Source organism: Coloeus monedula, assembly GCF_965178545.1.
Source record: "Coloeus monedula genome assembly, chromosome: Z".
In the NCBI taxonomy this organism is placed as follows: Eukaryota; Metazoa; Chordata; class Aves; order Passeriformes; family Corvidae; genus Coloeus; species Coloeus monedula.
The window spans coordinates 63,778,531-63,794,270 of record NC_138822.1 but is presented as its reverse complement, the minus strand read 5'-3'; the positions used below and the strand labels follow the sequence as shown (position 1 = coordinate 63,794,270).

At 37.7% G+C, this 15,740-nt stretch overlaps 1 protein-coding gene across 3 annotated transcripts in view; it reads left to right on the top strand.

Moving 5' to 3' along the window:
* The first annotated feature begins 20 nt into the window (after positions 1–20).
* The window catches only part of NLN (neurolysin), a 38,030-nt gene continuing 22,310 nt past the window's right edge, over positions 21–15,740 (top strand). For all 3 annotated transcript variants that reach the window (XM_082301504.1, XM_082301505.1, XM_082301506.1), the window contains exons 1-3: positions 21–128; positions 12,249–12,505; positions 14,789–14,937. In XM_082301504.1, coding sequence (XP_082157630.1) covers positions 97–128; positions 12,249–12,505; positions 14,789–14,937 — 438 coding nt within the window. In that variant the 5' untranslated portion in view covers positions 21–96. The remainder of the gene's footprint in view (positions 129–12,248; positions 12,506–14,788; positions 14,938–15,740) is intronic.

Below are 15,740 nucleotides of genomic sequence, written 5' to 3'. Positions count from 1 at the left end.
CCTCTTCTCTGCCGCCTGTCCTTCCTCCTCCGGTCTTTTCTCCTCCTTTTCTCCTCCTCCTCCCCCTCCTTCGCCACCGCCCCCCGTGCCGCCCCTATGCTGTCGCTGTGCGCGGGCGCGGTTCGCAGGTAGGCGCGCAGGGCAGGTGGTGGCGCAGCAGGGCCCGGGACGGGGGCGGTCTCCGGTGTGGGGGTGGGTGAGGGTGAGGGCGAGGGCGGGGGCCGCCCGTCCGGACGGGAAGCCGTGGGAGCCCGGAGCCGCCCGCGGCTGACGGGAGGTTTTCGTCCCTCGCTCGAGGAGCCGGGCCTGACCCCCCTGGCCGAGGGCGAGCTGCCGCAGGGGTACGGGGCGCGCTCCGAGGGGCCAGGCAGACAGTGGGGCAGGAAATCTGGCTGCCTGTGGGGTTTATTGCCTCAGTTCCTGGCGCCTTTCCCGCAGCCTGCCCTCCCTGCCGTAAGCTCCGTTATGTACGGCTTCCAGGTGGGCAGGGTGGGCGAGGCGAGGTCTCCTTTTGGGACTCTTTACACTGGGTGTCAGACTCACTGCAGGAGAAATAGGCAGGAACACAATGGATTGAGGGATACGGCTGTAGCAGCGGGGCTCTGCAGCAGGGGGTATGTGAAGCGAGACCGGCAGCGTGCTTATAGCACCCTTCTAAAAAGGTGTGTCACTACTACACGTTGTAGGACAGGTGAGACAGGTACCCGTATACTGTCGAAAGCTTTTAAATTGGGGATTACTTCTTTTCTCCGTAATGAACACAAGCTATAAATGTACCCCAGAAAACCGGTGTAAGAAATGGCTTGTAGTCAGTTCTAGGTGGACTAGACAAATGAGCATAATTGCTTTTATTTTGGCCTCTTAATTTTTCTGAAGGGCTACATTTGATAGGAAGCGCTGAAGTAGTAGGAGGGTCGCGTTGTGGAAAAGAGAATGGAGCTGAGTTGCAGCACGAAATGAAAAAGATGGTTGCCTCACATGGTCTTTTGAGAAATGATAGTCGTGTGCTTGGTGCACAAAGTGTACAGTTTTTGTCCTATTTCACAGCCTTTGTTCATATCAAATTAGGATTGAGGGGTATTAGCATATAAAAAATAAGAATCAGAATATTTGTTTTCCTAGGGCTCATGCTGCTGTTGAAAATTAAGTAATTTATTTTCTGGTGCTAAATAAAGTGCACGTCTATTTTCTTTTCCTAATTGACAGTTGCATTCCTTTTTTTTTGTATAGTCTTTTTCACTGTTCTCCATTTTTTTTTGGTTGACTGTCTTTGTTTTACAGATTTTTCCATTAAAAAGAAGGAAAGGATGGAAAGGATTTTTTGTTTTTTCTTTAGATAAAAGGTTTCTCTTTGATTGCAGTTTGCATTTGGACATTGAAGATACCTCCTTCTTAAGTAAAAATTAGTAGAATGGGGAATGGTCACTGCACTTCATTAACTGTGATTTTTTTTTCCAAGTCATCATTTCAGTGTGCCCAAATAACTGTTTCATAAAAGAGAGTATTCTTGAACATGTCATAGTGACCTCTTAACTTTCAAAAGTTAATGAGTTGGTCACAGAAATCTTGAATAGGTTCCGTCCCAGCTTCTATTTTTCCTGAGGGCATCTTAACATGAGATAAAAATGACAGTTCTTAGCAAGTGTCAAGTATTACACCTTACATTAAATAAAATGATGTTAAGGTTTGATTCTTTTGGTTAAAATAGGCAGCTTTGCAGAAGGAGGCTTTTTCCAATTAATTTTTTTTTCCCATTCAGTTTCAAAAGATTCAGATATTTTAGATTTAATTCAATAAAATACACTGAAAATAAGCCAGCTAGATTAATTCAGTAAGCACAGAAGTCTGTTTACTTTATGAGGATATTCTTACATATGAAAAAAATAAGACACACTGATTTAAATAATTTCAGTGTCCTAAAATAATTTTCTTGGATTCATGAATCTTCAAAATTAGGTTTTGAGTATGAAAATCCATGTACATGAGTGAGACAGGTACCAACATACTGTATACAAGTATCAATATAATGAAAGAAAGTGGAAAGAAACTCTGAGCACTGGCATTTCTCTTGCTGAGGAAGAAAACCAGCAAGAAACTGAGGTTGGGAAGAGGCAGAAGGAATGACACTGGGGGGCAAAGAAATGGAAAGAACTTTTATAGTAATTTTCTTATTTCATGCTTGTAACAGTAGTGTGTGTGCTTGCTTTCACTGAAGTATCAGGTCAGGTCCAACACCTCAGAAATGGCAAAGGCCAGACAAGACATTTGGGACACTTTTGCCTTTTCCTATGATCTGTAGACTGCATATTCTGTGTATTCCTTCTGTGTATTGCAGTTTCCTGTGGTCAAAAGCAACAGCTACCACCTTTCTAACCACAGCAGGGTCCTGAAGAGCAGTTTATCTATTAGACAGAGTTTGCAGAACAAAATTATTTCCTGGGCTGAGACAAAGCTGTTGAACTGGGAAGCATTTTGTGGACTTTATTTTACCCATGGAGCACTAGTTAGACCACGCTAAGCAGTGCAATTAATGTATTTTGAGGACATACATGTTCTGTCGTTCTTGCTATAAAGTAGGAAATGCCTGGCTTAGAAAGATTTTTTTAAAATAGTTTGGGTTAGTTCAAAAGTCTAACCTCTGTTCAGCAGGAGTCGGGATGAGGTACCTCAGAAGGCATGTAAGATAATATGTACATTCAGTACTATCTTTTCAGAACAGTCTAGGAATTAGGACTTACTAACACAAAACCATTTTTTTCATATCATCTTGTATAAAAATCTGCCCAGTGATACCTTTTTATATTGAAACTCTCTCCTAAAACTCTCTTGCTTTTTATGTTGAAAGTTACAGGTTAAAAATTGATCCTTGTTTGTTCTCTCCATCCTCTTCGTGATCATTTAGATCTCTGAAGTACTTCCTTGCTTGTGCTTTTTTCTGGGCTTTTTTTTTTTTTTTGTCCACTCCAAAGAATCCCAGTCTAGTTGTTATTTGTACTTTGAATGGAGTCCATTGCTCGATGCAGCTGGCTGTGTTTAAGTCATCATTATTTCTAAGTCATCATGACTTGGTAGAACACAAAAAGGTTTTGGCAAGTGGGAGAAGACGACAGAGTTCAACTGTTGGGAGGATCAGAAATCCATGTAGCATGCATGTGCTTCATACATGCGATATTATGAATCTCTGTGTTTTGTTCTATTCCAACTCTACTAAATCCTGTTAGTTCCTTCTTTGCAGTTGCTTCTTTGTTGATGTTTCTGTTGAACTGTTTTGTCTCCAGAAGGATTAAATGTCTCACAGCTCGTCCTGTGTATGTAAAGTCAGAAGTGTGTGTCATTTATTAAGACTGAAATTCACTTTGTTAGTGGTTTTAAACTTTTCTTTGTTGTGACATCCTTTTTCATCTTTTTGTGGCTGCCTTTAGTAGACTGCATTATCACGAGTAAATAATCATAAGTAAATTTTGTCACTTCATTAATCCCAGCTTTTTGTAGATGATGTATAAAGACATGAAAGAATATGGAACCCTGCAGGATTCCACAAGTTGCATAGCTTCATTCAGAAAAATAAGCAGCTATTTTTAACAGCCTAGTTTTAAAAACCATTTACCTGCAAGAGGATCTACCTTCTCATCTCATAGGCATGGTTTCTTTAGGATCTTTTGGTCAATAGTCTGTGGAAATAAAATATTAACTGAACTGTAGATTTGTGAGTCTGAATTTTTGTCTGTAGAGGACACTTTTTCAGTAAATGTTAATCTGTGTTTAGATTAGGGAAGGTTAGGGGAGGGTGGTGGTAATTACAGTTATTTCTGCGCAAAGTATTGCTAGGCACATGTGTTTTTCATACCATCTCTAAGAGAAGTTCTATCTTTAACATACACTTTTTATTTCTACAGTGGAATGTTAAATAAGCAAAGTTCTTTGCTGTATTAATTGTGGTGGAACAGTATTTCACATAACCTGTAACCAGTGTGCGAAGCACAGTGTGACTAAATCACTTTTCACTCAAAAGCCAGAGAAGAAAGCAGTCTTCATTTCCTTTTCTAATCTGTGGTGTTGAACAGGCTGTTTGAGATTTTGCAAGCACTGAAATGAACATGGTTATGTTCATAATGCACTGTCTTCCCAAGAAGAGCACTGATTTAAAATGGTAAGCAAGTGAGTAAGGTAGAATAGGTCATCATCTGCTATGAAGACACAGAGTTTTGCAATTAACTAGTGATGGCAAGACAACATTTCTCATTGCTTTGACTGTATGAGACAAGATTAGCAAGAAATCAAAGCATATGTCCATGGAAGAGGCTGAACTGATTAGCAGTGGGTGTAAATCAGAGAAAGTTTGCAAACTCCCAGTATTTTTCTTTGTCCTGCAGTACCAGTTCTTTTTCAGATAGAGTCAACAAGTTGTTTCTCATGCATTGGCCGATTGCATTCAAGTACTGAGCTATCCTGGGAGTGTGTTGTTTGCACTAAACAGCCTGCGCTTCACCTGCTGTTTATTGCTGGTGTGATGGAAATATGATATATGCTTATGCAGCAGCACCTGAGAGAGCTGTAGGACCTTAAAAACAATTTTTTTCCCACTGTGTTTCCAGAGTTCACTTGACAATAGAACAAAACAATAAGACAACCTCAATGAATGCCTTGTGCCTCTGACTCTGTATAGTACAATTACCGTCTGCATGCAAGTGTTGATAAGCATTTCCTAAAACTCTGCAAGCAAGTTACTGTGATGGAGTTTTGCTGTGACACACAATGGATACAGTTCACAGAATGCTGTGAAACCTAAATTAGTAGTACTAGTAATTTATGATTTGGGTTTTTTGGGTATGTTGTGTTGTTGGTTGGTTGGTTGGTTGGTTGGTTGGTTGGTTGGTTGGTTTTGTGCTGGTTTTTTCCCCTAGAACTGTGGATACCATAATTTTAGAGATCAGACACTCCACAGAAGCCATACCCTAGCATTTCTGTGTGTTCCATTGCAGACTACTGTGTGAAAATCACCTCCTTATATGAAAGTTAATCAGACCAGTTTCCAAATTCCTTTTGTTTAAAGACTGTTGGAGGGAACTGGGGGGAGGGAGAGAAGAAATAGGTAAGTTGTATCATGTTTGAGCACACTGGTTTGGGTTCATACTTAAGGTCTGGGCTTTTTGTTAGCTGCCACGGAGCACCTTTTCAGTTAGTTTTCTGATGTTAATTCTATTGGAAAACCACTGAGCATTTGTTGTCAGATAGTAAGGTCATCAGCACTGAGGGTAATGAATGTATCAATAAATATTTTTAAATGTTTGCATGACTCATAGGTTTTTTTTTTACTTGCTCATTTAAATTGGAAGAGCTAAAAGTATAGTTAATGTGGACAGTACAGTAAACTAAGTTTCAATAAATTTTCTTTTCTGAAAGGTGTAGTGACAAAATTAAGGTTTAGTGTCAAAATCTGCTAGATTTTCTATTTCTTCAAATGCAGCTTAAAAAATCAGTTTCTAATGGTAGTTATGGAGCTTTAAATTGGGAAGTACTAAATATGCTATCCTTTTGCTACAGTAAGATATGCCTGTGCCAAACACAGTTATGGCACAGAGCCAAGTACTTTTCCAAGGAAAATGGCCCAGGAATTCAAGGCATGTTCCATATACTGTTAAGAGCCAAACAGATGAGAGGACTGAGAAGTGAAATGGAAAAAGGACTTCAGATGTGTTTGTCTGGCAGGAAAAAGTGATGATTTGTATTGAAGGGTTATAGTTTCATTCCTTTGGCTCAGCTAAAATAATATTGCCCTGTGATTATCTTTGATCCATTTAACTCTGGTGGTTCTGTCTTGGAATTTTTTTCCATTCTTGCTTTTATCTTGTGCTACTCAGTTCTCTTTTGGTTGATATTGTCCTTGCTTTACTGTAAGATACACAGTTACTACTTGTCTGAAGTTGTGAGTCAAAACTGAAAGCAGTATGAAAGTATATTTAAAATTCAAGCAAAAACTAAGGATTTCTAAATAATACAAATATTTTAGCCCATTATATTCTTCTTAAAGCCTATCCTGTGAAACAGACCAACTGTAATGTACATTGAATTAGATGGTGCTGAATACTCATTGTGATTTGGTTATGAAATCCTTTTTATATTTGCTTTAATGTTTTAAAAAACTCCATTTCATGTGAGGCTTGACTGTTAAAAACTTTGCTTAAACAATGCCTGTCTGCTGTCATTTGCACGTTTGGTAGCACTTGCGTCTGTCTTCCAGGGAACTGCTGATGTACGGCATATTACTCGAGTACCAAATAGCTTGTCCTGTCAGTTTTGTCATTAAGCATATCATTTAAATGCTGTCCGGTTTTATATTGCCTTAATAGGGTGTGTCTAGTTTTTTGTTTTGTTTTTCATTTTGGTGAGGCCGCTAGGTGGAGTCAAAACATTGAGCCCCTGTAGATATTGATTGCAGGTAACCAGTGGGTACGGTCTTCACATACGCAGTGCTGCTTTCCAGCATGCAGCACTGCTTTTCCTGCATCCTGGAAGACCAGGAAGTGTTGTTTAGCTAAGCTCTGCCGTTTCAAAAAATAGACCAAAATGTTGCTCTTGAATTTAAACTCCAGCATTTTTAATACTGTATGTTACTGATTGAAAGAGTTGTTGATGGCATTAGCGTGATTTGCAAATCTGCTCTTACTTATATCCGTAAGAATGTTCTCTGAAGGTATACATAAAGCCCAGCAAGAAAAACTTAATTGTATTTATTTGAATGACAGTGTTTAAAAACTCAATAACTAAATTATCTGAATCTGCACACACACACACCCCCACACACAGACCCCTCTGTCTTTCTTTTTAAAATCTTGGCTCTCACTTAATTTCTGAAGCTGTTATCTCAGGTCTTTTGTCAGGAGAGAATATAGTTTTCCGTCCTGCATGAATCCAATATACCCTGATTTTTGTGTGGCTACAACTGTCGAATCTGTTTGCAAGTACAATAAATTGGTCTGTATATATTTTTCCCAGAAATATATTAGTTCATTTACTCTACTCTGTAAAATTGTACTTGTTGTTGTGACTAATACTGTTTAGGTGAAGTTTAATTTGAAAACTGAAAGTGCCATTAAAGAGTTTTGGATGGAATTACAACTATCAAGTTGTAATCAGACTTAAATGAGACAGCAGGCTTAAATCTTGACTGTATTATATAGTGCCCGTCAGTAGCAGGAATGTGTTGTGGACAAGCTTGCAGGTTTTTGTCTGTATTTTCTAAAGCTGGTGCTATGCCTCCCTGCTGCTTCTTCACAGATTGTGGCTTTCTTGTTTTATTGTAATAGTGTTAATGGAACATGCCAACAAAAGACTGCTTGGCACATATTTCAGTCACAGAAAATGTTTCTAAGCAAAACCAGATTTACACAAATGTTTAATATGTTTAAGATACTGCACAAGTTAGGAATCAAGTCTGTAAATTCAGTTGCACTGTTTGTCTTTGCAGCAGTTACGTTGGCCACTGTATTGGTGTAATAGAGTATTATAAAGGTTCTTCCCTCTTCTAAAATCGAATCAAATTTATATTTTCCAGAAGCAGCAAGTAATCAAATTGTAGATTTGCTGGTAAAAGAAATTACTTGGCATTCTGCAATTATTGCAGTCTGCAACTTAGAAGCTTTGCTTTATTCTTTAAAATCCTCTTTTAGAAGTAGCTACTAAGCTTTGAAGTGTTATCAACTTACACTGGTTTGTAGAAAAGACCATTCTTACTGCTTTTGGGATTGGCAGATTAATACCATAGTTTGTGAAAACAACTGTGTGTCTAATAATCTCTGTTATAGCTGAAAGTCCAAATGAAACCTTGTGTGCCTTTCCTCCTGATGTTCTCCTAAATGGACAAAGCACTGCACAAATGCATAAAATATTTCAGTCTGCCCTGTATGTCATTCCACTGACATTATTAGGTGCCATAGGACTCACCCCAGAAAAAGGCCAGTGCAAGTTGCCAACAGAGGCCAGTTAGATATTTATTGTAAAAATGCAATATAAGTAAAGGTATGTTAATTTTGAAGGATCTCACAGAAACACAGGGACTGGAAGGGCATTTGGGGTGATCAAATCTAGTCCCATGCTACCTTAGGTAACCAAGTAACTTAATACCTTTTGTAAGCTGGTCAAGCACCATGTTATAAATAGAGTGTTTTCACTTGCTGGGACTTATTAGGCTTCTCTTTCAGAATCTCACTGCCCTGATGCATGCAAATGTCTGTTGCAATTCTAGCTTTCATGTATTCCTGACCAATTTATTCTGATTTGTTTTTAGGCCTGTATTGCCTCTTAGCATCAATAGCTCTTTTTACTTTAGGGCATTTAAATGATATGCTTAATGACAGAATCATCTTGAGACTCTTTTTGCTAGACTAAATTCATGCATTTCGTATGTGTTTCTAGCAGTAGTGCAAGTTTATGTTGCTATTGACACTCTTTATCCTTTGTTTAGGCCAACACAGCTGTTTTGAAGTCACTTATCAGATGGGTGATGGAACTGGTTAGTTGGTAAAAAGCTGTCCCCCCTGGATGTTTTTGGTCCACTTTATTTTTCACCCGTATGCTGTCCTGCATCTTTTCTAAGTATGACCCTAGCAACAGTTGTGCTGATGCCATTGATGGAGTGGGGTACAGGGCAGAAAGGAGCAACGGATGGAGGAACACTGAGAGAAGTGTCTTAAGGCAATACTGTTGCTGGACGAACCTTATACTTAACCCAGGCTTGTTTAGATCCCTCTAGTGTTCTACACTGCACCAGAGAAAACTGAGAGTGATAGCTGAAACAGTTTAGGCATTAGCAACATCCTGCTTCAAACTGAATAAAATTCTGATTGCTCAGTCCAAGCAGTAGTTGGTTGTTCTGTAATGTTGCTGCCGTTTACCAAAAGCAAGCCTAAAATATAATTGTGCCTGCTTAGTTCAGTGTTTGAAGAAAACTCTTTGCTGTTCTTTTGGTTCCTAGCATTATTAATAGAACTTATATTCCAGTTATATATCTGGGAAGTTAAAGCTTCCCTCGGTGATACAATTTAATATTTTCTCTCTAATAGTGTGACAAATGTAACTGCAGAGTATTTTTGAACTTCATGCTATTTTAGCTACATGCTTCTTTCTAGTTTCTTTGTGGTCTGTTTATAATATTTGACCTTGGCGTTGTTTCTTTGTTTTCTTTTTGAACAAAGTTACTGAATTACCATTTTTATTGCAGTCTGATACATGGAGTTTCGGGAATATATTTATTTATAGTTTTATGTAGATGAATAATTCAAAACATTAGGCCGTGAAAGAAATGGCCAGGATTTCACCTGTGCAAATATATTTACTTGCACAGTTTTTTATTAAGCTGATGTCAGTTAATTTGGTTCTTAGTACAGTCTGAGTGACTGGTAGGAAGGTAGCAATACATGTCTGTAAATGATTATATGAAGAATTATGTGTAGCAACTGATTTTACATTAAATGTTATGTTACAGTTTTTGAAGGCCCACCATCTCATTTGGTCAGTTAGAAAAACTTTCTGATACGTACTGCTTTTTTTAATTTACATAAATGACTGCATCTTCCTATCAGCAGACGCAACCAAGGTATCAGCATTTCAAAACTGGGGAGTTCTGTTTTCCTGTCTCTAACAGGTAGACAACAACTTGTTGGCATTTATGGCAATAATTTATACAGCTCTCAAATTCATAGGTATATATCTTAATTAAACTAGCCAATATACTAAGAAAATCAAATGGCATCTTTTTTTAGTATTTAAAAGTAGTGTTCTGCAGTAATCTGAGACCCTACATCCCAATTCATGAGCTCAGTCCAACTTTAATTATTAATAGATCTTGTTGGACAGTCTGAAATTGATGTAGTATGTTGGTGCTGTGACTGTTTCAGTGTTTGTTTTGGATGATATGTAATTGGTCGGTGGTAGGGCTGTATTGTCTACATTTCTAGGTGAAGATACTGAATGACCAAAAGCTATAGGTTCCTTTTAAAAAAGAGTAGCTACTTTGTATCCTTCACTTTAGCATACTTTTATGTTGTTCAGGCTGTTGTTTTCTTTTGACTCCCCTTTACTTTTATTTTGACTTTAATTTGAAACGTTGTGTAGTCTTTCTGATGTTCTGGGGTGTGGGTGGTGTGGGGTAGAGTTCAGAACCTTGAACAAATTTCTGGAGAGCTTCCCCTTTAGCTCCCAAGAGGTTGTATCAGACCTGTACTAGCAGTGTGTGAAAAACTAGACACAGGGCAGTCCACCGAGAATCTGTTCATGACTTACTGAAGTACTGTTCTTTAATGGATTTGTAGATTCAGGGTGGAGTTCAGTAGATTTTGGGGATGAGAAACTGATGCATTCTGAGAATGTTAATATTTAAGCTTTTGCTGTCATGAGAGCAGCTTCATTTATCCTAAACTTCTATCTGGAATTCAAAGTTTCAGTAGTCCAGTGGAGAAGTTACTAAAGCATTGGTGCCAGAACTCAGTTGGTATCAGAGAAAGAGACCAGAGGTGGAACAAATGTTTTTTATTCACACTTCCTTTTCAAAGTGAAATTATTGATATTCTGGAGATTGATGTGTCTGTATGCTACTAAAGAGAAAAGTAAACAACTTGCCTACGCTGGAATGGGAAGATTTGATGAATCTGTGGTAACAAGGAAAATAAAGTTTCAACATAAAGCGTAGGTAGAAATGTTGTCTTTTGGTTTTGTCTTGCATCAAGTAATTTTGGTTAGGCTTTTTCTAGAGAAATTATATTACAGAATTGGAAGACTTTTGGCAAAAAGTCTTGCCTTCCTTGAAACAGAAGCCATGCATGCAGCCCTTCTCAGTTTGTTGACATTTCACTCTTCTGCTTTGTTATTCCTTCAGGCTAAAACTGCCTGTCTTTTATACATTCTCCCTACCCTGCATTGTATGCCAAAACCTCTGTGTGCACTTACACATACCAGACAGGTTTTACAATAAAATCAATACAGGTACGGTGGCTAGTGTTAAGGGAAAATGTTACTTAATGTAAAGTAGTGTTAAGTAAACATCCTTTATTAGCAAGATCTCTATGTATTTCTTTAGTTATGGTTGAAAATTTTAAGTTGTCATTATTACCATAACAACATGTGCTTTTTTAAATTTATAATTTTTTTTTTTTTAATTAGGTGGCTGAAATAGGAAGACAGATAGGAAGTCCCTGGCAGCCGGGGTTCCTCCTATGGTAGTAAGCCCTGCAGCAAGTTTTACCACTTAAATACAAGCTGTCTTTTAATTACTATCAAGTTACTATTTTCCTCAAGCAAGGACTTGATATGTAACTGAGCTATTAATATAGTCACTGGGTGGACATCTTGTTGGCTGAGTAAGCTTCTATTAGTCCCACTTCAGTCAGTTGCCTGATTCTGTATTCTTCTCCTTCATACAATCAAGTTGAATGTTGGTTTGTCAGGGTGGAAAGGTAGAAGCCCGTATTTCTGAAGCCAGTTTCAATCTTAATATATTTGTACTCATTTCTCCAAGCCACTTTTTTTCTGAATGCTGCCAAGAAAATTAGGAAAAGGCAACCATTGATTGCTCAGCACGCTAAGATCAGTGTGAATGTAAGCTTTTTTGCTAGCTGAAAGAAGCTGAAATACAGTTGGTTAGAACTACAGTTGATAGATTATTAATACATAAATCATAGTAAAGATACGTACCTCTTCTGGTAAAAGAGTGAAACTATCTATTTAAAATCTACAACAATTAAAGGAATAAGTTTGCAAGTGAGTAACAACTAGAAGGTTTCCTCCCATGCTGATTATCCTGTAGAAATATAAAATTATTTGCTATAATGAATATGATCAAGTGATATTTTTTATATGTCTTATTTTGTGCAAGTTTGCAGTTCTTTTCTTTGTCATCTGCAAATCATGATGTGGGTTTTATTCCTCGCTTCAAAAATGTTAATACTGTCTACTTCTGTAGAGTTCCAGTAAGTGCAATGCTGTTTTCCTTAGAGGGTTGAGTCGTAATTTAATTTGCATGGTTTTGTCAATACAAAAGTTTCTGGCCCTGTTTGCTCTTATTCATACTCTAAATGGAAAAGGTAGAAGGCAGATTTTTTTTTAAATTCGACTTAATTGATAAAGATAACAGCTCTAAAAAGAACTTTGTTCTTCCTTCTAAAAATATTTCTGATGCTGGATTTTTGATGTTTACTATAAACTATCTCTTGAACTGGAATCTTGTTATGCAGAGATCATTTTTGTACTTTCAGGTCCATTGGGCCACAGCTTGTGTTGAGAATGACATTAGGAGCAGAAATTACGAGCCAGCTCAAGGCTTCTTCATACATAGCATCAGGACGAAACCTTTTGAGATGGGACCTGTCACCAGAGGAAATTAGAACAAGAGCAGAAGAACTAATCAGGAAAACAAAGCATGTATATGACAGTGTCGGGATGCTTGAAACTGAAGAAGTGACACATGAAAATACCATACGGCCTTTGGCAGATATAGAAGTGGAATATGCAGGTTAGTGTGTGTTCTCTGTAATTCTTTGCATAAACCATTCCATTTGCACTTAAGGAAACATTGAGAAAAGGTAGTAGTTGCTTACAGTTTTGATCCCTGCTGTTCAGGTGTCGAATGTGTAGAGGCCTCTCAAGAGTTCTAATAATCTTTCAGGTCCTCTCAGAGAACTGCATTAGTCACCTGTTTCAGTTTTGCATGTGATCCTTCACCCAGGTACTTTTCCAACTGTGTGCAGCTGCCAGGGGACACTGCAGCAGTGTAGACTGCAGCGTCTGTGGTATGTGTAGAGCATTAAACGTGGTAAGCAGTATTTTTTTCGGACACTGCGGAATCTGACACAAGCAAGTTGAATGGAGTAATGGAAAGGTTGATAAACTGGTAATGGAGAAAATGTGATGGTTGAGAATGAGGAATTTTTGAATGTGTTACTGAAAGAAGACTTTTTTACTTGCTCACTTTTAAATTGTGGCCTCTGAGGCCTTGAAGAATCCAGGGAGAGGTTGGTCATGCAGTCACATCTAGATTGTTCTGAATGAATTGTCATGCCATACCAATATGTGGGTGGGGTTTAATGGTCAAACACAGGTAATTCAGTTAATTTGTTAATAATTGTCAGAGGAGATGGGTAAAATACAAACTGCATATTGGGCATCTTTGTTTAGAAAAACCTTTCAGATGGTGGCTGCGTTACTTATAAAACAGTGAGTGTAACAGATGTCAAGTTCTTTTACATGCTTTAAAAAAATCTACTGTAGCCACAGATGTGCTAGAAACAGCCACCTTGGCTTGGAGCAAAATCTTTGCCTAGCAGAAAAGAGCAGCCTGCAGCTCAAATGATTGTACTGTAATATTAGGGTGGATTTCACATTGCTTGAAATTGCAGTTTAGGCACATCCATTGAATTGGCTGGAATTTATGCTGCCATACTCAGAACGACAGTAATCTTCATTCAAAAAGCTTGCTGCCAGATTCAGTTTTAATTCTACTGATGTACCAATATACCATATTTTCACCAAGGCACAGAACTCTCTTCCTTATATTAAACTAGAATGAAAATCTATGTTTGACTCAGAAAATAGTGGCCATCAGCTTCTCAGCATAGCCACAAAGACTTCATGAAAGATGTACTTTTTTCACTACATCCTATGCAGTAGTGGGTCACATTTAAGCTTTTAACGCTGATCTTCAAAGCTTTGAAATTATTATGACCTGCTGTGAAACAGCTCATGGCACAGGGATGCATTACCACAGCAAGACTACCATTTGGACCTTGGAATTTAAGGCCTGTGTATCCTTTTCACATAAAAGACCTACCCCGGTAACTGGAACTTATTATCCAAAAAGACAGAGATGACAACAGACCTTAAATTTCACTTGGAAGCTGCCAAAACTCACTTTATCATTTTGAAACATCTTGGCAGAAGGTCAGGAGGTGAAGGGGAAAGTTTCCTATGGGCTTAAAGAAGAACCACATGCCCATGTTTGCATTTCTGAAACTGTCTTGGAGCTTGATAAAATGACTGCACATCACTTAAAATTACAAAGCTTTAAATCAGGCTAATATGTTGTTACTCTAAGATCTGCTTTTGGAAAGGTGGATGGTAGAGACATTATAATTTGATTTTTAATTAAGCAAATTCATTTCTATTTTAGGATTTCTATTAAATGTCATTGTAAAATGTAATATACCTTTAATAGGCAAGGATTTACTTAATCTCAAAAGTATATTCTAAAAAATTAATATTACTCAGCTTCCAATCTCTTAGAAGTTCAGAATGCATGGACAGCAGCTTCTCTCTTTGCCATGTTGTTTCTCCTTAAATACAGAAGAGTACAGTACATGGGGATTTGACACTGTGCTCATAACAATGTAAAAATAACTTCAGGACAGATGGGTATGTTTGAAAGATTCAGAGCTTCTGACTTTAAATGCTAACATGGAAGCATCTGTGCCAGCTACAAAACGTCAGTCTTCACTTACATGACTTTTGGAAGATGAACCATTTCTAATGTATTTATATACCTATCAGCTGATTTTGTAGAAGATGATGAGATAATTAGGCTTGGGGTTTAGAAATCTTCTGTAAAATGTTTGTTACAATGGTATGTGGTTTTGTCCTTTTCCTATTCAGTTTTACATTACCTGTAATTGCTTCATTTCTGTATGTGTCAGGTTGCTTTGAATACTTTTTTCTTATGTCTTCTATAAATGTCAGAAGAGGGAAGTTCTTTATCCTTAAAGTGTGTCTATCCTTCTGTATTCATTGCCTTTTATGTAAACAGTGGAAAGAAGCATGTTGGATTTTCCCCAGCATGTCTCCCCCGACAAAGAGATACGCTTAGCAAGTACAGAAGCTGACAAAAAACTGTCAAATTTTGATGTGGAGATGAGCATGAGAGAAGATGTGTTTCAGAAGATTGTTTATTTACAGGTAAATAACATTATGTCAGCATAAATTGTGAAATGCATCTACATGTATCTAAAATTAATTGGTATACACAATGCTTTTTAAGATGACTTTGTGTTTCTTCTATGTCTGTGCCACTCAAATCTTTCCAGTGGGACACGGCTGTACAACACAGAACAGTGTGTCATGCTGTTCGTACTCTTTGCCTCTCATATCTAGATCTCTGTATCCTTCTCTCTCCATTGCAATAGCTTCCACTTTTGTCTAGTCTTCCAATGAACTGGTACAGGGAAGCTAAACTAACAGAAGGAAAGCTATTAGGAAAAGTTTTTTGGTTTCTACTGGCTGAGCTACCTGACTTTGTTGCAAGAGGGAACGAAGGAAAGAGGCAATATAGCACTCTACTTATTTTGGCTTATACTGCTTTTGAATTTGTGTCCAAAGTTATCCTTTATTGAAAAAGTTGAGAATTTTAAGTTTAAAAGTTGTTTTAAGCTATGAAGATTAATGAGAACATATGAATGGGTTTGACCTCTGAAATTACCACTTTTGACCTGCTAGTTATAGACAACTACAGTGTATCCTCTTCTTCAGCCTCAAAATAAAACTAAGTTAAAAGATGCATTTACTGTTGAACTAGTTTCTATCCCTTTTGTGTTCCTGTTTAGCTTCTCTTTTAATTGAGCACCTATATGTATCTCCTAGTCTTCATTTGTACTGTTTATTTTGTAGCATGTAGAAAGAATATTTGGTTTTGTTCAAATATGTCTAGTGACATTTAGTAATAATTTTCTAAAAAGTGCAATATAAGGGTAATGCAAGGAAGC